The following is a 25,537-nucleotide window of genomic DNA, read 5'->3' as shown; positions in this document are numbered from 1 at the left end:
GATTAAAACCAACGTTATTATGGAGCGGCGACGTCATTTAAGCAGGGAAGAAATGCTCAGAGCCGTGGGAATGATAGAAGCTGGTTCCCGGCAACGTACTGTGGCTTTAGCTCTGAATACAAGTCAGAGTGTTATCAGTCGACTTTGGACACGTTACCGAAGCACTGGTACCGTAGCTGAGCGCCATGGAGGACGGTATCGCTGCACCACACGGAGACAAGACCGATACATTCAAATCTTAACTCGAAGAGCTCCAACAATAACCGCCATGATGTTAGCCGTGAGGCTTCATCACTCTTCAGGGAACTTAATTAGCGACCAAACAGTCAGAAACCGCTTGCATGAAGTGAACCTTCATTCCCGAAGACCGCTACGGGTACCACCTATAGCAATGCACAATCGTAGGATTCGATATCAATGGGCTCTTGAACACAGAAATTGGGCAGAAGAACAATGGCGTTTCGTGTGCTTTTCTGATGAGTCTCGTTTTGGTATGAGACCGGATACAAGACGTATACGACACTGGAGAACCCCTGGACGCCAACAGCGATTAAAATCCTGCCAGGAAGTCCATCCTTATAGTGGTGGAACCATCATGGTATGGGCGGGTATTTGGATCGGCGGAAGAACTGAGTTGATTTGGATCAGAAGCAACCTCAACGCTCAAATTTATGCTGAGACGATTGTATCAGACGTCATCGTTCCTCTACAAGTGCAAATCGGTCCCTTATTTCAGTTAATGCATGATAATGCACGACCGCACACCGCAAGAGTTGTAAGACAGACTCTCGCGGCAGCTAACATCAATGTCCTGCCCTGGCCTGCTCAGTCGCCAGACTTGAACCCGATTGAGCATGCATGGGATATGCTACAGAGAAGAGCTCTGCCGAATATGGAGGGTATCCAGTCGCAAGAAGACCTTTTTTTGTTGTTGCAACGAACATGGGCGGCCATTCCACATCGTGATTTGGATGAACTCATTTTGAGTATGCCAAACCGATGTTCTTGTGTTGTTAGTGTTCGCGGTAGAAACACGGATTATTAATTGTTTAAGTTACCCAATAAACTTTTAAAGAAAACTGTTATTTCAGTCTTTTTTTTCGAACTTTTGTGTTAGTGTTTCAAATGTCAAAAATCCCTTTATTAGGAAAATGGCAAATTTCTTTATTAGTGCAAAGGTGACTTGGTTTATCGTTACTGTGACAAACGAAAACACTTTATTTGATGAATCCTTAAAGAAAATTTTAATTAATATCAATCAGGAGAAAAGTTATTGCAAAAATATATGTTGATCCCTAGACACTTTTGATGTGTGTATGTTGTTTATCTCCAAGTTAATGTACCTTGAATATGTTGGTGAGCTCGTCGAGCAGGGTCTCGTGTCGGAAGGAGATGCGGATGTCGGGCACGTTGGTGCGGGTGATGTCGTTGCCGGCCACGCCCTCCTTCATGTAGTTGGGGCCCAGCCAGTACTGCTTCATCTAGTTTTTGGAAGGTGAAGGCCACAGGTAAGATATGTGAGGTTAAGGTAGTGTTACTGGTGATATTGAATACATAAATTTTCAGATAGTTTCAGCTAGCTTAATAATTGTAACATGAATCTCACTATTCGTTAACAAAAGTAGAGAGTAAAAAGGTCCAGTTGTCATAAACTGAATGCCGATCCGCCATGATATAATTTACTAGCGTATGTTCGGTAGCCCGTGGCCTGTAGCCCTTTCCCGTATCTCCACCACCCGCTGATACCTAAAGGTTTCTGTGAAATATTCCGTGATGACAACATTTTGGTAACAATTTCTCTAATTGGTCGTCTCTATATGAAGTGTAGATCGTGCTTACCTCGTGCGGGAATCCAGACATGAGCACAGAGTTTCTGGCGAGTTCACACATGTCACATGAGCTGAGCTTCCACACTTGTGCCGCGATACTGTACTCCTCCATCAGCGGCTCCTGTGACAGGAAAATATTGGTTCGTAGACCTAGTAGTACCTACAACGGTGGACCATAATAGAGCGATTTGGTGGTGTTATTATAGCATTATGTTCCAAAGGTCATGAAACTGAGAACTTTGTTTTTATGCTAAGTACGTGTTAACTTTAGGAATTCAAAAATTACTTCCGTGTCAGACAGTCTTTTTATCGAGGAAGGTTAAATAAGCTTTTATTCGGGTGCTCAGAGTTGTTGTTATGGGACGTGGGTGGATGAAATCGTTGCTGGAAGCTAGCTACATAAGGTACATATTTCTTCCAGTAATTTTGCTAATGATTCACTTTTTCATTTCTCTCGTAATAGATCGTGTAGTCTCAAAGTAAATCATTAATTCCAAGGACAATCCAAAAATTCTATTTTTTTTAACTTTAAAGATCTCTTACCTTGGTGAAGTGGAACTGCAGCGGGTCATCAGTACTGAGCGTGATGCAGAGTCCTCGCGCGAGGAACTCGGGCAGCGGGTTGCGGTGGTAGTTCAGGAACAGCGAGTTGTTGCTCAGAGGAGACATCGCGATGGAGATCTGAGCTAGGTAGTAGAGGTACTGCAGGACTGGCACCTGGGTAGAAATGTGGATGTTGTAGTATGAAAACATCATTGACAAAAAAGAATTAATATATAATCTGTGTGCAGGAATATAACATTTTTAGGAATATAAATCTGTGAGAGTGGCAACTAGTAAAAAGCAAAAAAAATATGAAACCTTACGAGCGCGTCAATGGAAACTTCTACAAGAATCATTGATCAAAAATATCTCCTCTAGCTATGCAATAAATGCTGTATACTATAATGCAGGAAAAATTATCAGATTTTACTAAACCAAACACATCCATCCTTTTGTAGCTCGTGTTGGTATGGTCACAGTATTAACTACTCTTCCTAACACTTGCATTTGTTTTTCCACAATACCACCTAACTCTCTCGAATTTAGATTCAACATTTTCAGACATTAACCTTACAGTATTTTTCAATTTCAATATAGAAGACAGACAAAATCCTCACCTTCCTAAGCAGCAGTCCGTGCGAGATGTTCTCGGCGAGGAGAAAGCCGCACACGAGGTGCTGAACTGGACCTGCCTCGCCACAGTGAGGGCGTAGTACGAATGTATTCAGGCCTTGTTCCCTGGATAAGTTACACAGTTAGTAGGTAAACCTTATACATAATTCTTGAAGAAGTTTATAAACACAGTTCTGCAAATCACGATACAAAAGCCAAGCCTCTTCTCCAGAAGTTGAATTTTCACTTGTTTTTGTAAATTAGCTAGCTCAGTTTATGTTGCCTGGGCACAGTTGTACACTTCTGACAGCCTCTGAGAAGAATGGTAACGAAATAAAACAGTGTCTGCAGATCTGTTAAATGTCTTCTTTAAACCGACTTCTAGAGCCATATCAGGAGTTTTATTTTATCCCTTTCAGAGTGTTTTGTGAATTGAGTATCTGCATATTTTTGGAAGTGAATTGAGGCAATGTACAATCTATAACAGCTAAGGCTAAGTATATAAAAAGCACTAACTTCCTGAAGTGATTCAGCACGGTCATGTTAGCGTACATGTAGTACAAATAGTACGCGTACGGCGGATTCTCCTCATCATCATACTCCTCAGGGCTCTTAGCGTCGGCGTCCAGCATCGGGTTCTCTGGCTTAGACTCGTCGTCTACGCTGTCGAAACCTACCACGTGCTGGGGAAATAAAATGGAATTAACTAAATAGTAATGTAAGGTATTAGGTATATTAAAATTGTTATCTTTGTGGGATAGGCGACTGATGTCTGTGTGTTTTGACGATAGTTATAATATTTTTAATTCAGGAAGAAAAAGGTTTTTTACCAACTTCAAAAAAGGAGGTTCTCAGTTTGTTTCGTGAATGAAATTCTCACGTTTGGCTGAATGGATTTTGGATCGGTTACATATTACATATTAATATATCAGGCTTCGGAGAAAGTAGTATATTATGATTAAATTCTTTGATTTAGTCAATCAATATTGTTATATAGACTTACAGTAAGAAACTTGTGCAGTTCATAGTTGCTGTTGGGGTCCTTGGTGACCTCGAACAGCGGCTGGAAGATGTTGCTCAGGAACTCCTGGAAGTTCGTCATTATCTTGTTCGACTTGAAGATATCGCTGTGAACAGGAAATCTTTTGTGAGAACATTGATTTACTTAACACTATTCCAAGCTTTGTTTTACTTTAATATGAAAGAAACCTAGAGTGACTAGAGGAAAGGGGATAAAGATAAACCCAGGTTGGCATATAAGTAGCAGGAAATATAGACGCCAAAAATTACGAAACCGCTTATACGGGATCATAAAAAACTGGAAACTTTTTGATAAGATATATGTATCGTATAAAAGGCCTACGTTCACCAGTTGACAGCAATTGGCTGATGTGATGATGATGACACTGATGAAATCGTACAAAAACAAATAACGATTACTTTAGACTAGTTTAGACGGGGAAATATAAGGAATTTACTACCTTGCAGATATAGCTAAATATAACTCACTATAGCCTAGGGATCTGTATGAGCCAGCGCACGTTGTCGGAGTACACGTTGTACTGGATGGCCCACTTGGCGAGCTTGGCCCACTCGCCCGGGCTCTTGCCGTAGATGGACAGCCGTAGTTCTGCGTTCTGGTACTTGCTTTCTTCCAAGTCTGATGCTACTTCCTGGGAAAGAGGAAATTCTATTGTTTAGAAGGTAGGTATGCAAAAATCAAGTCATTTTGTCCTCCATGGCAAAAATTTACAGGACTTTAGTAAGAGATTTTTGCTATGAAACATATTGCAAAATATGCTTTTTGAAAAGCAGTAACTTCTTCCATTCCTAATTCTACGATAAACCCTCTGTGGCAAGGTATAAAACTTACTGCATTCTTAGAGAACTCAATACGATCCAATCTGTATGTGTCGGTATCCCCTAGACAACAAACGCATCCTAAACAAATTATTAAGTCAAGGTTCTCAAAAATAAATTGGACCTCTTAAAGTAAATAACCCTTTCAAATAAGGACGAACAAGTTCTGATGTCGATAATTACCTTGATGATCCTAGCGAAGTACTTCCCATTCATGTAGTTGTCAGTCTTGAGGAAGGCCTCGCGCAGTCTGCTCTCGCCGATGGGGTTGTACTTCGCGTTGAACTTGTCGAAGCGGTGGAACGTGTTGCGGTCCTGTACCAGACAATATATCATAATAAATATAATATGAAAATAAAAATAAATATTCAGATACTATGTTGATGATCTTTTGAAGACATACATAAGCAATTGGAAACGAAAATGTTTGTTGATCACTGTTTCTTCTTCATAGCCATAATACCAGGAAGTGGTGAAAGGGGAAATTTTTTGGGAGGGCAGTCCAATGTAACTCAGCTCCCGAGCCTTTTCTGTCCAAGCTTTTAGCTGTCCAATGTTAATGACATAAATAATAATAAATTAACTAGAATAATTTCAATAAACATATTTGACTCCCTAAATGTATTCAGGTTTTTCAAAATGACTATTATATATTTTAAAATGGTAATTTTGACTCTATAGAGAAATACGGGAGTTCCAATTTTCACTTACCGCATGTACATCAAGCATATCCACAGTGAGGTCGTAGGTGCTGAGGTTCATAGACTGGAACACTGACTTCAGCGTCATCGGAGTGCCCTTGTGGAGAGTCACCACCTGCAAACATCTCATAAATATTGTAGCAAACCATCCCAAAATGCAGGTACAATTCTTATCAACGAGTGTTTAAAGAAACTAGAAAGACGTACCTCATCAGCATGATTCTTCAAAGTTTTCTTGATGAAGCGCAATAGGTGTTTCTGGTTCATGCACGAAGCTGCGTGGATATGAGTATCCACTTTCCTGATGAATATAAACAAAAATGTGTTAACTGTGAAAAATATAGGTATGTAGGTAAATTTTTTTTTGGTGTGGCGGTTAACAAACTGATTCATGCTTCATTGCTTACGAATTATACGTAACCTTGAAAGATTCTACATATTAAAAGACAGATGAATAAGAGTCAGTGGAATCTTTTGTCTGTTATGTATCATCGTTACAAACTTTAGAACCCATTGGACTGCCTTCTGAAGCTTTCTGAGTTTTTTCAATCTTCATGTAATGGTTACCTGATGTTATAGAAGTCCCGATGAGGTACAGCCTTTTGGGAGGCAAGCTCCCGGAGCTCGTTGAGCAGCACGTGCAGCTGAAATTTGGACGACAGGTACGACAGACGACGGTAGCAGAATGATTTACTGAAATAAGGAAATTGATATTAGAAGGACTTGAGTCTATACAAGGTGTTGATTTGCATTTGTGCCATAGTTCAGGAGGAGGACATACAATACGTAAATAATCGATTGGAATTACAGTACATGGGAAATAACTAATATGCACTGCTTTTTTTGTCGTTGTAATGTCGTGGTATTTCAGAAGTAATCCAATTTTATGAATGAAATTTATGAGTGATCGTTGCGTATGCTTTGTGTTTGCGTTTGTGTGAGGGTGCAGCACGGTTTTAATGCCAGTAACATACGTGCCAAGTTTAAATAAGGCTAGATGACATTTACGGAATTCCGAAAAAAAATTAAAGAAAAAAAATTACGTTAAAGTTACGTTTACGCCAATTTTTTTATTGATTTGGGTCGAGAATCATTAGCATAATTACCTCCTTGAATATGGCACGGATGCAAATCAACAGCTTGTATAGTAGTCTCAGTGAACTGGATGGTCATCAAGCCGAGGTAATAAAAAAGTTTGGACGAATAATGGCGACTAAATATGGAGGATGTGGATCTAAAGAACAGTGTAATTGCCACCGAGTAAAAGTTTCCAAAATTCAGCCAAAAGTTTATACCTAAGTTCTCGTCTTATTTGGGACCTCAAACCTATCAACTACAAACTAGGAATACATAATGAAGATGAACTAGAATTATTGAATAAAAAAAATATCATGAGGTTTGTTTTAGAATTAATACTCACCAGCCCCGGATCTAGGGGGGGGCAAGCCGGGGCCTGTGCCCCGGGCGGCAAATTCAGGGGGCGGCAAAATCAGGCGGCTGCCAAATTCACCCTTCACAGACCAATGGATAACGTGTTGTAGGTTCAGAGTAGTAGATAGATGGATAACTCATCATTTATTTAACTTTGACCACGGAATAAATAATAGCACAAGTACAGCTATTTCATGGCCATATCAACTTGACCGATACCCTGCACCACTGCACGAACATTTATTATTCACGAGGCGAAGTTTTAGCAAACTAAAACTGATTAAAAATTATTTGCGATCATCTATGAGCCAGGAACGCTTATCGCATATATTTATTTTTATTTTAAATCCTACATCACAGATTACTGTAATGGTTAGGTACCTACAGCGCCATCTTAACCTATGGTGCAGGGTGTGCGCATGACCCGGGCGCCTTGCTCGGTCTCAGGGGCGCCATGGGACGCCCCACCACCAGGAAATTTCGATGAAATTACATTTCGATACTGACAAGCAAAGTTTCTAAAAAAGTCGCCTTCGCTTTACGTGGCTACTTGTTGCTTTACAATGTCCTTTATCAGGTACTTTTGTGTCGCGGGCTCAAAAAATTTCGCGCTCGCTTCGCTCGCGCAATATTATACGTGCATTGCCTCAATGACTTTATAACTAAAGTCCACACTGCCTTAACTTTTATAAGTCAAATGCAGTAGCGGCGTAAGCGGGGGCGGAGGGTGCGGTCCGCCCCGGGTACCACATCTCGGGGGGTGCCATCTTGGTCGACACATATCTGCATGACCAGGATGGCGCGGGCAGAAGGGACAAGTCACATTCTTATCTGCGAAGCCTAGGTTCACTACCATTTACTGTTTCATTTTATTTATATTCAAATTTTAAACAAAACTACGACAGAGCATGCGCGAGACATCGAGGCGGTCACCCCTCTCAGTCCGACTGTCACCCCTCTCTTATATGTTTGCTTTATCTGATTACTTAAATTAATTCCTCAAAGTTAGAAAAAAAAAATCCGCTCGCTTCGCTCGCGGTTCTTTCTTAATTTCTATTTTGTTCTGCCCTTGTTTTTTGAGTACTCAATCTAACAAAAATTTAAAGCACCGAAGTAGCAAAAACAACTGACGCTCGCTTCAGTCACGGTTTCTTTTTATTTGTGCTTAATTCAGAGTTAAATTACAGTCCTCAAAAGTAACAATTAAAAAAATTCACTTTACAGTGGTTATTTTTAAGTTGTTTAGGCGCTATTTGTAAGCGGAGGTGGAGGACTTTGGTATCCCACATCCAAACAATTTTGCGCAGCTGCCTCACTTTCCGGTGTTTTTTTTTTTCAAACTTGTTTGAGTACTTTTGTGTTAACAAACTCAAAAATTTCGCACTCGCTATGCTCGCGGATTCATTTACCGTTTTTTTTTTTTAAATTGGGATCTTTTGTGTCCTACATCTCGAACATTTCTGGGGCTCACTGTAGGTTTTTTTTTTACTACGTGATTATATTCTGTCGTTTTTTTTTGGGGAGGCGGGGGATGCTCGATAAGTAGTCCGCCCCGGGTGCCACCCGATGCTACGCCGCCACTGGTCAAATGTAGTAAAAAATATATATTTATGGAGTCCTCAAAAACAAAAAAGTTTGCTTGCTGCTTATTACAGCGCTTTTTTAAACTAATTAACTTTTTGTGTCCCAAATTAAAAAATTTGCGCGCTCGCTTCGCTCGCGCTGCTTTTTACATTTACATCGTTCTGTCTCGACCTTCATAACTTAGACCGCCAACAGTTTGAGCCTACAATGAATTTGACAAATTTTTTGAAGTCCTTTACCTACCAAATAGTGCACTTCATTCGAACGTTCTTATTTATATTCCTTGTAACTACTCTAAGTACTTCAATACATAGATGGCGCTTGGGTGATGATTGCAACCAGGCGCTACATGAGCTAGAGACGGCCCTGCCTGCCTACATATTGATAGCTAAAATTATATGGATGATAAAGGTGAAAATAAACATAAGTAGGTAGGCGGGGCGGCATTTTGCAGATTTTGCCCCGTCTAAAAAAAATTGAAGATCCGGGGCTGATACTCACAGCGGCCCATCCGACATCATATTACACATAGTATTCTTGTCCTGTATAAACTGCTGCAGCGTGATATACTCGTACGGCAGCCTCGTCTCCTGTCCGTCCTCTCCTTTCTTGTACAAGTTGAACACCCCCCGGTCGGGCCTGATGATGTAGTCCACTGGGTCAGGGTTGTGGCACTCCCACGGGTCCTTGCCCGCTCTGAATGGGGGGTGGACGATGTGATCTGGATAGAAGAATAAAATATTTTATATGGGAGAGTTCTAAATTGCTAGAGAGATGAAGACGCCTGTGTTGGGCGTGGATAGGCTGTAAGATAATAACGTGGGGAATGGATATGCAGATGATGATGCGATTAATAACTTGGCAAAAGGATAACCTATCAGTAAAAGTGTTTATGTAGATGCAATAAATGTGAACATAGCTTGTTCTTTGTGCTAATCATTCCTGCTTTGCTGTACTTATTGATTTTACACCCAACTACATCCATGCAGTTTTCAATAATTTAGCGAATAAGGCAACATTTTTCACGTGTCGGGCAGATATGAATGAAAGAATTTTCACTTCGTAACGCGAATAAAATTTTCAGGCAAGTACCAATGCAACTTTTCTAAGTTTGTATGTACTTTCTAAGTATATCTTAGACACCATTGACTGTGTTTCGGATGGCACGTTAAACTGTAGGTCCCGGCTGTCAGTGAACATCCTTGGCAGTCGTTACGGGTAGTCAGAAGCCAGAAAGTCTGACACCAGTCTAACCAAGGGGTATCGGGTTGCCCGGGTTACTGGGTTGAGGAGCTACTTAGCTGAATCCGGTTAGACCCAACATGATTGGGAAAAGGCTCGGAGGATGATGAACGCGAATAAAATTTTCAGTTTTTAAATCTTTATCTTAGATCACATAACCAACGTACCAGCAATATGCTTCTGCACGTGCACGCTGGGCACGTAGGCGGGCGCGTTGACGTCAGTGCTTCGCACGAACCGCGCCGTGATGGTCGCGTAGCTCTGCTGCGACATCTCCATGTATCGCTTACGCATCTCCAGAGCCTGCACCAGGTACGAGGAGGCCTGCTGCAGATCTTCTAGAGAGACCTGCGAGGAGACAACTTACCAGAGATGTGCTTCTACGCCTGCACTGGGTATGACGACGCTTGCTGGAGGTCTTCTAGAGGGACCTGGACGAGATAATGAAGAAAACCAACGTACCAGTAATATGCTTCCACGCCCGTACCAGGTACGAGGAGGCCTGCTGGAGATCTTCTAGCGGGACCTGTGAGGAGATAATGAAGCAAAACAACTTACCAGCAATATGTTTCTACGCCTGCACTAGGTATGAGGACGCTTGCTGGAGATCTTCTAGCGGGACCTGCAAGGAGATAATGAAGCAAACAACGTACCAGCTATATGCTTCTGCACGTGCACGCTGGGCACGTAGGCGGGCGCGTTGGCATCAGTGCTGCGCACGAACCGCGCCGTGATGGTCGCGTAGCTCTGCTGCGACATCTCCATGTATCGCTTGCGCATCTCCAGCGCCTGCACCAGGTACGAGGAGGCCTGCTGCAGATCTTCTAGAGGGACCTGGAGAAAAGTAGCTTTGTTAAAACCAGCAGCTTTTGCCCATGTGAAGTGATGGTAGCAGGAACCCTGATAAGTATTGAAGGCAGTAGAAATTATTTTTGCAGCCGATATAGTACTAAGAGTAGTCGCAAAATTACTAGACTGCTTTCGAAAAGCAGTGTGTTCCTCTATACCATTGGCAGTGGTAAGGTGGTGGTGGTTGTTTGGAGATGAATAAAAGATCTTCTTCGATAGTAATAAGGCGTGTAATCAGCGATTGGTTTACAATAAAACAAAATTTTGTTATATATCGTGTGCGCAAGTGTCGAGCGAATTTGCCAGTGCATGAGGCGCGGCGCGCGGAGGAATTTGGAACTAAAATCGTAACGCCATCCAGTGGGGCTCGCAGGAATCGCAGGTACATGTTCGATTGATGACGATGCGTAGACATGCCGCCCGCCTTGGAGTGACAGCCTCCAACGCAGAAGTAGAAGTTGGGAGAAGTTAAGGTTCTTCCTCCTGTAGTAGCGGACACAATCTGGGGTATGACCGTCGTATTACTCCGTTAGCTGTTTTGATGTCAGCTACACGTGCTAGTCCATCCTTCCCAGGGAAAGTGGTTATGACTCGTCCAAGACGCCATTTTAAGGGTGGCAAATTGTCATCTTTGATGAGCACTAATGTATTGGGTGCTATTGTGCCGGTGTTGTACTGCCATTTGGTCCTTGTCTGCAGTTCCGAAACGTACTCCTGCGACCAGCGTTTCCAAAAATTTTGCCTCATTTGTTCGATGCGCTCGTAGCGGACCAGGCGTGATGTATTCGAAGCTGTGAGGTCTTCGCAGGCAGGTGCAGTGAGCGGCCGGCCAATCAGAAAATGGGCTGGTGTAAGAGGGAGTAGGTCGTTTGGGTCTGAAGACATGGGATACATAGGTCTGGAGTTGAGGAGGGCTTCAAATTGTGCTAATAATGTTGAAAATTCCTCATACGTGAGGTTAACGTTTCCTACGCGACGGAGATGATATTTAAAAGATTTGACCCCTGCCTCCCACAAACCTCCAAAATGTGGGGAGTACGGAGGTATAAAGCTAAACTTAATATTTTCATTTGCTGCAAAATTTAAAATATCATTTTCACTATGATTTAAAAAATCTGAAAATTCCTTGAGTGCGCCTACGAATGTTTTTCCGTTATCGGAAAATATATAAGCGGGTTTTCCGCGACGACATAGGAACCTTTTTAAAGCAAGTAAATACGCCTCAGAAGTTAAACTTGTGACCAATTCTAGATGTATCGCTCGAGTGGTAAAGCATATGAATAGGCACACATAACATTTTTCAAGTTTTGAACCCCTTCCCTTCCGATTCAATATAAACATAGGTCCCGCATAATCCACACCGCAGCGCAAGAAAGGATACCCCGGTTCCAATCTCTCAAAGGGTAAGTTACCCATTTTTACTGATAGTGCCTTCCCTTTCTGGCGAGTACATATAATGCACTTATGTACCGTCTGCTTAGCTAAATCACGACCCCTGAGTGGCCACCAACTCTCTCTGATAGTAGCCAAGAGAAGCTGTGGACCAGCATGGAGTAGACGTTTGTGTTCAAATTGAAAAAGTAGTCGCGTGAAGGTATGTTTTGAACATAACAATATAGGGTGTTTTTTACTGTATGGGAAGGTGCGTGAATTTACTAATCTACCTCCCACTCTTATAATGCGATCAGAATCCAAGAACACATCAAGACTAGATATGTTTCTCATCGACTTTACAGGTAAGTTATTTATCAATTGATTCAAAATGTCTGCAAATGATGCATGTTGTGCTAAGCGTACTAAAACTAACGTTGATTTATTTAATTCATCAGCCGTTAACGGACCAATGCTACGTTCCGTTTTACTTTTAATTCGTGCATTATTAATGAATCGTAACACGTAAGCGGCTGCACGTCTCATGCGATTAAAATTTGAAAAACGTTCGAAAATAAAAATACTAGTATAAGTCGACTGTGTAAATAAAACCTTTGATTTCATTTCTGGTAAATCGTTTAAATTTATAATTTCATTCTGGTTGTCATATTTAAAATTCATGTGCATATCCTTTAAAAATGCTGGCCCGTGCCACCAAATATCTGTACTTTGAAGCGCGTCGAGCGTGAGCCCGCGAGATAAGAGGTCAGCCGGGTTGTCTTTACCAGCAACATGTAACCACGGCAACTCACCAGTCAGTTCGTTGATTTGCACGACTCTGTTCTGCACGAACGTTTTTAACAAATTAGGTGACATTTTAATCCAATTTATGACAATCATTGAGTCAGACCAAAAATATATGTGGTTAAATTTCAATCTCCATGACTGAACAATTTTTTGATACAGCTTGGCACCAACTAACGCTCCGCACAGCTCAAGACGCGGTATTGTGACTGGCTTAATTGGTGCGACTTTGGTCTTGGCACAAAGTATCCTAACTGTAGCTGGTGAGTTGTCATTGTATGTACTTATAAAGGCACATGCACCATATGCATCCTGTGATGCATCCGAAAAAATGTGTAAATCTGTATAATTTGTATTTATTTCCCTGACATGACGAGGAATTTTTATGTCTTGTAAGTGTTGAAGAGTGGCAATAAAGTTTTTCCACGTAGACAGAATATCATTTGGTACTGGATCGTCCCAACTTAATTTACAAAGCCATAGTTTCTGTAAAAGTATTTTCACAATTATAATTGCGGGTGATAACAAGCCTAATGGGTCATACACCTGTGAAACAACGGACAAGATAACGCGCTTAGTCACATGAGTAAAGTTTTGATCAATTTTTGTCGTAAAATATAATAAATCTAAATAATTTAACCAACCAATACCCAGAGTTTTAGTTAAACAATTTTCTCCTAAAGATAAATCTTTTTGTTGATCTGTTGTAGATGATTCCGAATTAAACAACCATTTACGTAAATGGAAGCAACCAGATTTTAAAGTATCATTTACTTTGGTACAAATATCTAATAAACATTGTTTATCATCATTACCTGTAATTAGGTCATCGACAAACAGATCTTCGTTGATAACCTGTTTTATGACGTCATCCTTACATTCCGACGCCAGCTGTTTGATGCAACGAATGCTTAGATAAGGAGCGGACGCGGTACCGTATGTCACCGTATTAAGCTGAAATACACCGAGTTCATCGGATTTATTTTCTCGCCAAATAATTAATTGAAGATTTCTTTGATCCGGTTGTAGATTAATTTGCCGGAACATCTTCTCGACGTCGGCGCATGCAACGAATCTAAATTGACGAAATCGTAACAAGATTGAGAAAACATCATTATGTAAACTAGGGCCAATATGCTGAATATCGTTAAGCGATTTACCCGAAGTTGACTTCGCACTACCATCAAAAACAACCCTAAGTTTCGTAGTGCTACTATGAATTCTTAAAACACCGTGATGCGGTAGAAAATAATTTGGTGATGGATAAGAATTGACTCGACTCATGTGACCTAAACTCAAATATTCATTCATGAAATCACAATATAACCTTTTATATTCAGGCGTAGATTTATCTAATTTTCGTTCAAGTGCGTGAAAGCGATTAAGTGCGAGCGCATACGTATCTCCCAGTGTATCGCTGGGCTCGGCTAATGGAATGCGCACAAAAAACCGACCCGTGTTATCGCGGTACGTAGTTTGTAAAAACAAGTTTTCACACAAAGACTCGTCATTAGTTAATTTATTTTGCGGAGGTAGTTCTTCTAGCTCCCAGAATTTCCTAAGTTGAGCGTCTAATGATTGTGAGTAATTGCATTGAACTCGATTGTTGCGTGAAGTTTTTTTATTCAGCAATGGGCCAGATATTACCCATCCTAACTGAGTATTCTGAAGATATGGACCACTACTTAGGCGAATCAGTCCATCAGTTAAAAGTTCCCAGAATTTATCTGCCCCAATTAATAATTCGATTTCTGATGGCGAATAAAATTCCGAATCAGCTAACTGTACATGATCAGGGATATTTATGTTTGAAGTTGTACCTAAACATGGTAATTGAGCTGTTATTTGATTCAAAACTAAACACTTCATGCGTGTGTTATATTGTGTAGTTTTAGATCTCAAATTAATTTCACAAGATTGTGTAGAATTAGTCACCGAGTTACCTACTCCGGAGACTTGCACAGTGGACTGTATTAAATTGAGTTTAAGTCGTTTACATAATGATTCCGCTATAAAGGAATGCTGACTACCATTATCTAGTAAAGCGCGAGTAGTGTGATAGTTATTGCTTTTATCTGCAACCTCAACTAAAGCTGTAGACAGCAGGACAGTCTCTAATAATGAATGAGTAGTGCTCTGATGTGTCGTATGAGATGCAGAATGTAATGTGGCAGTATGTAAAGACTTACCACTAGTTGTATTCTGTGACGATGCCTGAGAATTATGCGCAACGACTGGCGAGGTGGATACACTCGCGCTATCGTCACATTTATCATGAAGTAGATTGTTGTGTTTTTTGTTGCATTGCTTACACGGACCAAACCAACACTCATCTGCCGAGTGATTAGCGCGTAAACAATTGCAACATAACTTCTTTTCATTAACGAATTTTATTCTATCATTAATATTTAATTTTAAGAATGACTCGCAAGAATAAAGCGGATGATTAGCTTGACACATAGCGCAAATACGAGGACGTTTGGAATTTTTATTATTAGGTTGTTTATTTTGTGTTGATGTGTAACTATGTGATTTGTTTGATTGTTGTGACTGTGACGGTTTTTTTATGTTATTATCTGTGTATGATTTACTATGTGCAAAATTAATAGTTTCCAGTACGTCAGCCCGATTTTTAAGAAACGTTATTAAATCATCAACCCTTGTACGTGAAATTGACTGATTTTGACTATTTATAATTGAACTTTTGTGAGTCTCCCATTCTCGTTCAGTAACAGAATCTAGTTTAGATGTAATTAAATAAATAATCAACGTGTCCCACGACTCAGTTGGTTCGCCGAGGTTTTTGAGGGAACGTAGATTTTTGAGAACGGTATCAATGAGTTTACGAATTTGATTAGGTGATTCCTTATTAAGCGACGTCATAGAGAATAAAGCTTTAACATGGGTTTGCACAAGTAAACGGTTGTTATTGAATCTGTTTTCTAATAACTCCCATGCTACATTGTAATTCTCTGAGGAGAATTCTAAGGATTTAATAACCAATAATGCACTGCCAGAAAGAGAAGATCGTAGGTAATGGAATTTTTGCACATTATCTATTTCTTTAGAGTTATGTACTAGAGAAAGGTAAGTATCGCGGTACTCCAACCAATGATCATAAGATCCGTCAAAGGATGGAAGTGAAATTGTAGGCAATTTAACTTTACTAAAAATTTTTGAACTGTTTTGAACATCATCTGCGTTAATAATACACTTAGCTTTGGTCACATAAGCGTAGTAATTGGTTTCAAAAGATTCCCTCTCAGATAGTTCTTTTTCTACTTGACTATCAGGTATTTTTAAGTCTATTTCATCCTGAATTTCTGTAAATTGCTCTAGTAGTAAGTCTACTTTTTGTAAACGAGTTTGTAATTCTGATTTTATGGTTTCAGTCGTAGTCATTACTTCTACCGAGTCCACATATTTCATGAATAGTCTAAATTTACCGCGAACAACACCTCTTCTTTTGTTTAAATCTTTAATTAACTCTTCACTACTGCTACGACTTTCCTTTGATGGAGTTCTAGTCATTTTGTAGTTTGTGGAAGGCAGTGGAAACCGTTATTTTGTACTTAAGATTAACAAAGGATATTTTTATATTTTTAAGTTGAGGGTAGCGACGAGACGAAAGAAACTTACGCGTTTTTAATTATTTAAGTATCAACACAACACAACACAATACAACACTATCAACACAAATGAAGCACACAATAAAGAAAAGGGCTAAGGATTGATAAGGATGATTGGCCTGACCTTTTTATGCTGGTACCATGGGTCCGTAGATGTTCTTGCTGGTGACGTCGTTCGTGCGTCCGATTTATGCTGGTCGCAACGATTTCTTCCGCTGCATCCGGCTCGAAGGACCAACTTATGTTTGGAGATGAATAAAAGATCTTCTTCGATAGTAATAAGGCGTGTAATCAGCGATTGGTTTACAATAAAACAAAATTTTGTTATATATCGTGTGCGCAAGTGTCGAGCGAATTTGCCAGTGCATGAGGCGCGGCGCGCGGAGGAATTTGGAACTAAAATCGTAACGCCATCCAGTGGGGCTCGCAGGAATCGCAGGTACATGTTCGATTGATGACGATGCGTAGACAGTGGTTAAATAAATAATATTAAAGTTCGGCCATTCAGAGAATGCGTTCCTGACACGTCGCGATTGAACTGACGACGTAACTTTGCAATGGCGTTGCAGTTACGATAAAAATATTTTTGCTGGTTGTTTACCGTTTTAACAATTGAGGAGCATTAAAACAACATTATTATATCAATAATCAATGAATGTAGTTACGTCGTCAGTTCAATCGCGACGTGTCAGGAACGCATTCTCTGAATGGCCGAACTATAGTTCCTAACTCACATTAGCTAAGCGAAGCAAAAATAGTTATGTTCCTCTACTTATAGACATAAAGTATGTAGCTATAGGCTTTGTGTATCAACAAACCACTGACAAGTAATGTGGGTTTTAGATAAAGCACACTTTCCAATGCAATACTGGACCCTACAATGCAACATGTTGTATCAACTCACTCCAGAAGTATCCTCCCCACTGATAGCAACTCTCTGGAAGTGTGGCAGCACGAAGTCGGTCTCCTCATCATCAGCCGCCCGCAGCCGCTCGTCGAACACTGCGCCCGCGCCGCCCGCCTCGCTGCCGCCGAACGATCGCACTGATTGACCGCATTCTGCCGCCCTTGGGACAAAAATGTTAGATTTTGATTTTAAACAACATTTTTTTTGTAAATTCTTTAATCAAGTAAATAATACAAACTATATAATTTACAAACTTAAAATTACTTTCTATTACTATAAAAATCTACAAACTACACAACTATACAAGAAAGGACGAGTTAAGATTCAGTGTTGTAAGAACCAAACTACGAGTAGATGGCGTATCGTTACGGACTTCCGAGCGTTTTTGTGGTCATTCCAATCGCCCTCGTTTTGTTTCTTTAATTGTTTCTACATAGCCAATCACGTAATGTCCAGACTCCAGACCCATCATTTTCTAGGTATATTATACGGTAGTTATAGTTCGGCCATTCAGAGAATGCGTTCCTGACACGTCGCGATTGAACTGACGACGTAATAACATTCATTGATTATTGATATAATAATGTTGTTTTAATGCTCCTCAATTGTTAAAACGGTAAACAACCAGCAAAAATATTTTTATCGTAACTGCAACGCCATTGCAAAGTTACGTCGTCAGTTCAATCGCGACGTGTCAGGAACGCATTCTCTGAATGGCCGAACTATAAGAGCTAATGGTCCTTTTTGTCAATCAATTAATAAACAATTTGGAAGTGTAACCCAATATTGCCAAAGCACCATCAAAGTCAATACAGCATTACAAATGAACCCTCAAATGATTGATGTCCTACAGATGAGACAATATGGTTGGAGTCCTCGCAATAATTGCTCAAATACTCAAATGTACACAAGTCATTACCATTTGCGGTATTTTCGTTAATTAAGTATTTCAGTACATTACTGCTGTTCTATTCGGTTACCAGTAATTAGGTTGTGGGCAAACGGGTCTGTTTTAAAACACTGTAATAGTGGTTATAACTATTAGTTTAACTTTATTAGTTTAACTAGGAATTATATTTCGTCCTATTGTTATGGAATAGGCAGAGAAGAAATATTGTTACGGGCAAAATTTTAATTTCCCTTTCTAAACACGGATGAAATCATGACATATGTAGGGTACATGGTCAGCCATCCTAAAATCGACCCGCGAGGCGGTTATTCACTTCTCTACAAGATAAAATATGCAAAATATGTACTTGTAATTTAATACCTTCATCCTCCGAGCCTTTTCCCAATCATGTTGGGGTCGGCTTCCAGTCTAACCGGATTCAGCTGAGTACCAGTGCTTTACAAGAAGCGACTGCCTATCTGACTTCCTCAACCCAGTTACCCGGGCAACCCGATACCCCTTGGTTAGAATGGTGTCAGACTTACTGGCTTCTGACTACCCGTAATGACTGCCAAAGATGTTCAATGACAGCCGGGACCTACAGTTTAACGTGCCATCCGAAACACAGCCAATGGTGTCTAAGATATACTTAGAAAGTACATACAAACTTAGAAAAGTTGCATTGGTACTTGCCTGACCTGGGATCGAACCCGCGCCCTCATACTCGAGAGGTTGGTCCTTTACCCACTAGGCCACCACGAATTTAATACCTTAATATCCATTATTTATATAACTAATTAAATTCGATATATTGTCTTAGATAAGCTGAGTCCATATGCACAGGAAGCAGTGGGCGTTTCAGGTAACAGTATGTCACTGAATAATCAGTTATTTGATACCGGTCCATTAATTGACACTAGGTGCAATTTGATACATATACATAAAGGTGATAAAAATACCTTTCCAGCAGTCGGCTAAATATAATTCTAGTTTTCAGTATTTGTTGTTATAGCGGCAACAAAAATATGTACATCATCTGTAAAAATTTCAGCTCTCTATCACGGTTCATGAGATGCAGCCTGGTGACAGACGGACGGACAGAGGAGCGAAAACAATAGGGTCCTGTTTTACCCTTTGGGTACGGAACCCTAAAAACGCCAATGCTAGCTATTTTAAAGGAATAAGTTAAATAATTCAATATATTTTAACTGATAATAATTTAATGAACAAATCAAATTCACACGCTACATTGATAAATAACAATAATTGCCATAAATAAAACTAATTTATATGAACATAAGTTTGCCCGAAATCAATTTCGTCGCAAAATTAATTTTTAAACTTAACCACACAAAATGGCGTGAATATTTTTCTTTTTTCCTTCCTTCAAATTAATTTCCATATTAACAAATATTACGGAGTTTCAAAAAGCAAGTAACGAGTTACGTACAAGCACACTAAAAAAGTTATAAGCACAGATTACTAAATATATAAGCGATTACTGTATAAGTAAGTATTACGTAGTAGAATAAGTTTTTTTGTTGTAAAAATGCCACTTTAAATTCACCGTAGCCTTCTCTCCGGATGTTTTATAACAACACTCGTACGCATCGGAATTTGAAACGAACGAATACAAAACATCGGATATCCGTTTTTCAATAACTCTGAGAATTGGACCCGAAAATTGTCGGTAACATACAAAAAGCCTTTTTTTGCCAACTACTAATTGAGTAGGTACCTAAGGATTCATTTCAAAATTTAAAACATAATTTTACCGAAAAGACGATTTCCTCATCGATGTCCATCTTTGACATTCGATTTTGCTTCCAAACATTATAAAGTCAACACCACAGACAATAAAACTGTCACAAATTCACATCTCCCGCCAAATCGGCACAAGTTTTTGAATATCTAAACGGTGGCAATGACACGGACGCGTTCTGCCAACGACACGCGTTGCAATGCAATCAAATTACAAATGCCGCGACATCCCCCGCGGTAAGGGTTACTGTCGCTTCAAGGTTAATCCAATTACTTCCCACTAATAATATCGAGTCTCAGCGGTGTATCGCATGCCTCGTGTAAACGTGGCGACCGCAAAAAGAGGTTTATCGATGGCTTTAGAGAGGAGCTTAGGCTTTGAGAATATTTATAGACTGGAGGTGGCAGAAGTCTTACCTCTAATGCCTTTGGAACAATGGCGGTACTTAACGCCTCTTATACGGGCAACGTAACGTTTGTGACGTTTATACTTGGATAAAAAAGGCAAAGATGATAATGTTGATATCATCATCAGACAGATGATGAAAGCTGATGACTCAGTTAATGCTTCGAGTCATATTTGAAAATGGCTTAGGTCTCATGATGTAATTTAGATAAAACATGATCAAGTTGAGAAAATGCTTAAAGTAGAAGAATTCAAAGAAAAGCCAACGCTATGTCTGGGATAATTCCAAACCCTAGTCTAGATTATACAGTAATACTTAGTTACTGTTTTTATTGCCTCCATTATGAGCTAGAGCAGACGAAATAGCTCATAAAAGTAACGAGAGGGCGAGGCAATGTTTATGACAAGCAATGACAATTGACTCATAGCGAACGCTTATCGATTTACATAATTGCTTATTGTTAGCGAGATAATCAGTTATGAATGGCCTACAGTGTATTACTCGGCCTAATTACTTAGTTAGTTAGACATAACATAGTGTGATGAAGTTCGTTAAAGGGAAAGCAGAAGATAACAAATGCTTAATTCTTAACAGACCATTTTGTTCTGTTAATCACATAGGACCAAGACTTATTCCTAGCAAATTCAGATTTTTTTCCAGGCTCAAGAAGTAGTTAGTTCCCTCGGACGCAAGCTTAATCGATATAATCGATAAAATACATAATCGAATCAAACCCTAAATAAAGTCTTTAGCCTAAAGTTGTGCAGTGCACCTACCTGACGTCACCCATTGTGGAAGTGAGCGCGATAAATGCAGTCAGTTCCAGCATCACCATTTTCTTTTATTGAGACCCCTCCCCCAAGACAAGGGCCTTGGAGAATACCCTAGATAGGTACGTTAAACCGGTTGGTCCTGTGTCGTATCTCCCCAGGCGTATCGGATTGACGTCTTTCGGGCTATGGAATTGAGATAATAGACGAACGCATGTGTGTTTGCGTCCATTGTAACATGAAACTTGTGGTGGATTTTATAATTAGGTACCCGTGGCGTGATAAACAAGAACACTGCTTACCTACTAGCCTATTAGACGACTAGGTTCCACCTACGATCCCACCCGTGCCGTGGTAATTACTTCGCACACTCAAACAAAATTAAGCATAATCTTCCTCGATGAATGTCCAATCTAACAATGAAACTGAAACAGTAGTTCCAGACATTAATGCTTTCAAACTAACAAATTCATGAGACAAATCATTTTATGCAGTTTTACTAGCACTATAGTTCGGCCATTCAGAGAATGCGTTCCTGACACGTCGCGATTGAACTGACGACGTAACTTTGCAATGGCGTTGCAGTTACGATAAAAATATTTTTGCTGGTTGTTTACCGTTTTAACAATTGAGGAGCATTAAAACAACATTATTATATCAATAATCAATGAATGTTATTACGTCGTCAGTTCAATCGCGACGTGTCAGGAACGCATTCTCTGAATGGCCGAACTATAACTGTATTACAGTCGATATAAAATAACCGAATTTGAACAGCTCCTAAGCGAAACCCACACGTGACGCGTGACCCTGACTGAAATCACGGCCACGCAAATTGAATTACACAAACACACAGGCATGTCAGTCATTTTGTACTATACCATGTGTTTAGTGGTAGGAGGCACGAATGTTTTAGACTTTTGGTAGACTGATCAATAGGTACCTACTTACAGGTGGATGGGAATTTTCGGTAGATACGATGTTGAAAATGGCAGCAGACGTATGCAGCATTTAAATATACCTACGGTCAAAAGTAGAGATCCGGTCATAAATAGAGATCACGAGTGTAATGTCAAAGTATTACGATTGAGGCTCTGCATTGTAACTACAGTTTAGTAATCTGTGACGCTTAGGACCAAATTCTTCGTCCTTTAACCACTGCACTGTCCACGATACAGGCACAAGAGTTAAACAATGTGCGTATCACATATGACTCATCAACTCATGGGACAGGGAAGTAATTAGGTAGGTTAAGGTAAACCGGAATGTACAGCATAGAACTTATACTAAGACGAAATAGCTCATATAAGAATGAAATAGGTAAAACCTTTCCTATTTATTTTAGGCAAAAACATAGGTCAATTGCCCAAATCGTCCAGGCTTGACGTATTTGTAATTGAAATTGTATTGTTTACAAACAATGGCTTTTCTATTGTAATCCGTTTTTATTTTGAGCTCAAATAATAAACTTGTTCAGTATTGAAACGTTTTCAATGCCGATATAACAAAACTTTCGAAATCGATAAACAATTTCATATGATTCTGAATCTATTGTGTTGTGTATGTTATAACTTTTTCCATTGACACGTTTGCATGGAAGCTATTTAAAGCGTTCTATTTTTTATGACTATCTATAGCAACTATGTATTGATGAAGTGTAATGGCGTCCACGGCCGATTTCGGCCACGGCGGCTGTTCTCATTTGAGGAGATCAGCCAGCTGCGCAGGACATTATAGTGCACGAGCATTTGCGCAGACCCAGGTGCACTCCCTATTCTTTCACTCTCATAACCCGATGGGACGGCAATCCGACACGACCGGAAAGAGATCAGGCGCAGGACCGACATTAAGAGCGGGGGCACACGATGCGTTGCGGCGGTGGTGCGGCGCCGGACCGGAAATATCTACGGCATGTCACACGATGCGCTCCGGCGCCGCACCGGACTTGCAACCACCAAGACGAGGCGGGGAGGGGTGAATGCGTAGCGACGTCGAAACGGCACCGCTCAGTTGTTTTGCGTCACGAGGAAGGACAACATATTGTCCAACGCTACGGCGCCGCTGCGACATAATAACGTTACGGCGCCGCACCGCTCGTGTGCCCACTGACACGGTGAAATCTTTGCGGTGCGGCGCCGCAACGCATCGTGTGCCCCCGCTCTTACGTGCTCTCCGATGCACGGGTGAATCAATCACCAACTTCCAGACTACGGGCTGCTTGGTGAAAGTTTAAGAAAACCCACAAAGCGATTTCGGCCCGACCCGGGAATCGAACCCGAGACCTCGAGCACAGCAGCCGCGCTTGCGACCACTAAACCAACGAGGCAGTCATGAATAATGAAGTGTATGGAAGACATTAATGAAAAAAATTATGTCACTGGCGCTAGGACCCTAATTAAATTTGAATAGAGACCGGAGGATGAGCATGATAACTTAATACTTCCAAAACAAACTTTAAATAGATCCACTTATATCAAAACTGATTAAAGGAGGTTCCAGCTTCCAATCATTAACAGCGTTTGTTTAGTATTTTTTTACAACACGAAAGTCTGTTCACATAGCATGTAAGTTGACCTAAGATCTCCAGTCACACCCAACACTTCAGAAGCAGCAACAGTTACTTGACACTAAGCTGCCTTATGGAAGATGTTTTATTCTCCGAAACCGGACTCTCGGTAAAGAAATAAACCAATGGAGACATTGAATATCACCACTGGAAATAGGGTAGTATAGTAGGTAGTCATTATTTGTTTTGTATACATACACGTACGTATGTATGAATTTGAAGGCCCCCTATAACTTCGCTAGCACTGATGTATTTTTTTTTGGCACAATGTCGAGGTTTTTGATTCCTCTAGCATATCGAAGTAAAACATGTTTTATTTTCCACTTACTTGACATTAAGCTGTCTCTGAATAAGCAGCTTCTTCTCAATCTGCTCTATGGGGAACTGCGGCACCTCGTAGGGCGCCGACAGTTCGTTCGGGAGCTCCCGGGGAGCCTCCGCCCCTACTGCACTTGTTGGACTCTCGCTGCCTGTAACAAGGAAGACTATTGCTTAATATGAGTCAGATACTGAGGGCAGAAATAATAATAATGGCTAAGTACATATATTAGGACAACATAGTAAGTATATTAGTTCGTCTGGCCAACAAGGTGGACAGGCGACCTTACAAAGGTCTCCGGAAGACGCTGGATGCAGGTCGCCTCCAACAGGTATCTGTGGAGATCAAAGGGGGAGGCCTATGTTCAGCAGTGGACGTCCTATGGCTGAGATGATGATGACGATGATGAAGTATATTAGAACCTTCGTAAAACGTTAAACTTGTCCTAAGAAATAATGAAACACTCAATAGAGCTGATACAAATGAAATTATTTAATAACTGTGTTTTTAATTTCATCAAATCAGACTTGATAGGCTCTGGAAATTAAATCAAATCAAGCAATCTAGCTAGATATTGTTAACCGTTCAGACAATAAATGAATCAAAAACCAATTTATGAAACAAGCATATAGGCGAAATAATTACAATTGAATAGAATATAGCTCAATAGAGCTCAATGCTGAGGTTATAATAAATGGGAATAAAATGATACTGCAGTCACCCTTGCCAACATCGGCCCAGTGACAGAGCTGTCAATATATCGAATATGCTTATTTGTATCGTGTTGTAGGCGTTAGATCAACTCTGTGCCTATAGGAACAGATAAATTAATAACGAAGTTCTAGGAAATAAGTAAATAAAGAGATAATACTGTGAAGTGTCACAGACTTGTCAGACATTTTCTCGTAATCCTGGGTGATACGGTAAACTTTACTTGAATAGTTAAGTTATCGGCATCAATCTTCTTAGAATAGTAAGATTTGATCGTTTTGTTATGTTTGCAGTCACTAGAATAGAGCCACATTATGGATGAATGAAAAGTATTCTTCAGAATCTTCAGATTCTACTAGATAGGAACTAAAGTTGCCTCAACTTTAGCCCATGTGTGACTAAATCCATACTTCATTCATAGTTAAAATGTCATCATCCATCCAGTGTTTTGAAAACTAGGTTGAGGACAGTTTTCAGCGAACCTAAATGCTCAACATCAATTCTTTACATGAGATGACCTCCACAACCTACAGGAGCACAATACTAGCAAGTTTGCATATAGGAACTTAGCCACTTAGTACGTCAGTAGTTTTTACTAGACTTCAGGCTTTTTTCCCACTGTTCATACCATCTTATCATGTTATTTGTTCCACTGTAGGGCACAGCGTCTTCTCTGTATGAACAGAGAAGGAATGAAAGAATGAGATAAGAATACCATGTTATACTATGTTTTAATACCTTCTGACGTTACG

General features: G+C 40.2%; 2 protein-coding genes across 10 annotated transcripts in view; both read right to left on the bottom strand.

Moving 5' to 3' along the window:
- LOC124640217 (AMP deaminase 2-like) overlaps window positions 1-25,537 on the bottom strand; it is a 56,681-nt gene that overhangs the window by 5,063 nt on the left and 26,081 nt on the right. For 8 of the 9 annotated variants that reach the window (XM_047177888.1, XM_047177893.1, XM_047177894.1 and 5 more), the window contains 15 exons: window positions 24,084-24,225; window positions 17,360-17,522; window positions 10,456-10,636; window positions 9,062-9,281; window positions 6,113-6,238; window positions 5,753-5,846; window positions 5,556-5,660; window positions 5,028-5,159; window positions 4,494-4,657; window positions 3,988-4,111; window positions 3,501-3,667; window positions 2,990-3,110; window positions 2,373-2,546; window positions 1,840-1,950; window positions 1,344-1,481 (listed from right to left, as the gene is read on the bottom strand). In XM_047177888.1, the coding sequence (XP_047033844.1) occupies window positions 1,344-1,481; window positions 1,840-1,950; window positions 2,373-2,546; window positions 2,990-3,110; window positions 3,501-3,667; window positions 3,988-4,111; window positions 4,494-4,657; window positions 5,028-5,159; window positions 5,556-5,660; window positions 5,753-5,846; window positions 6,113-6,238; window positions 9,062-9,281; window positions 10,456-10,636; window positions 17,360-17,522; window positions 24,084-24,225 (2,162 nt within the window). Of the gene's footprint in view, window positions 1-1,317; window positions 1,482-1,839; window positions 1,951-2,372; window positions 2,547-2,989; window positions 3,111-3,500; window positions 3,668-3,987; window positions 4,112-4,493; window positions 4,658-5,027; window positions 5,160-5,555; window positions 5,661-5,752; window positions 5,847-6,112; window positions 6,239-9,061; window positions 9,282-10,455; window positions 10,637-17,359; window positions 17,523-24,083; window positions 24,226-25,537 lie in introns of all 9 variants that reach the window. The other variant, XM_047177897.1, reaches the window with a different exon arrangement.
- On the bottom strand, window positions 10,863-16,922 carry LOC124640216. The gene has a single exon (XM_047177887.1). The coding sequence runs from the start codon at window positions 16,355-16,357 to the stop codon at window positions 11,120-11,122; it is 5,238 nt and encodes a 1,745-aa protein (XP_047033843.1). The 5' UTR covers window positions 16,358-16,922; the 3' UTR covers window positions 10,863-11,119.

The sequence above is a fragment of the Helicoverpa zea genome, chromosome 20 (assembly GCF_022581195.2).
Source record: "Helicoverpa zea isolate HzStark_Cry1AcR chromosome 20, ilHelZeax1.1, whole genome shotgun sequence".
Lineage (NCBI taxonomy): Eukaryota > Metazoa > Arthropoda > Insecta > Lepidoptera > Noctuidae > Helicoverpa > Helicoverpa zea.
Note: the sequence above shows the minus strand (reverse complement) of the source record. Positions and strands in the feature narration are given on the sequence as shown.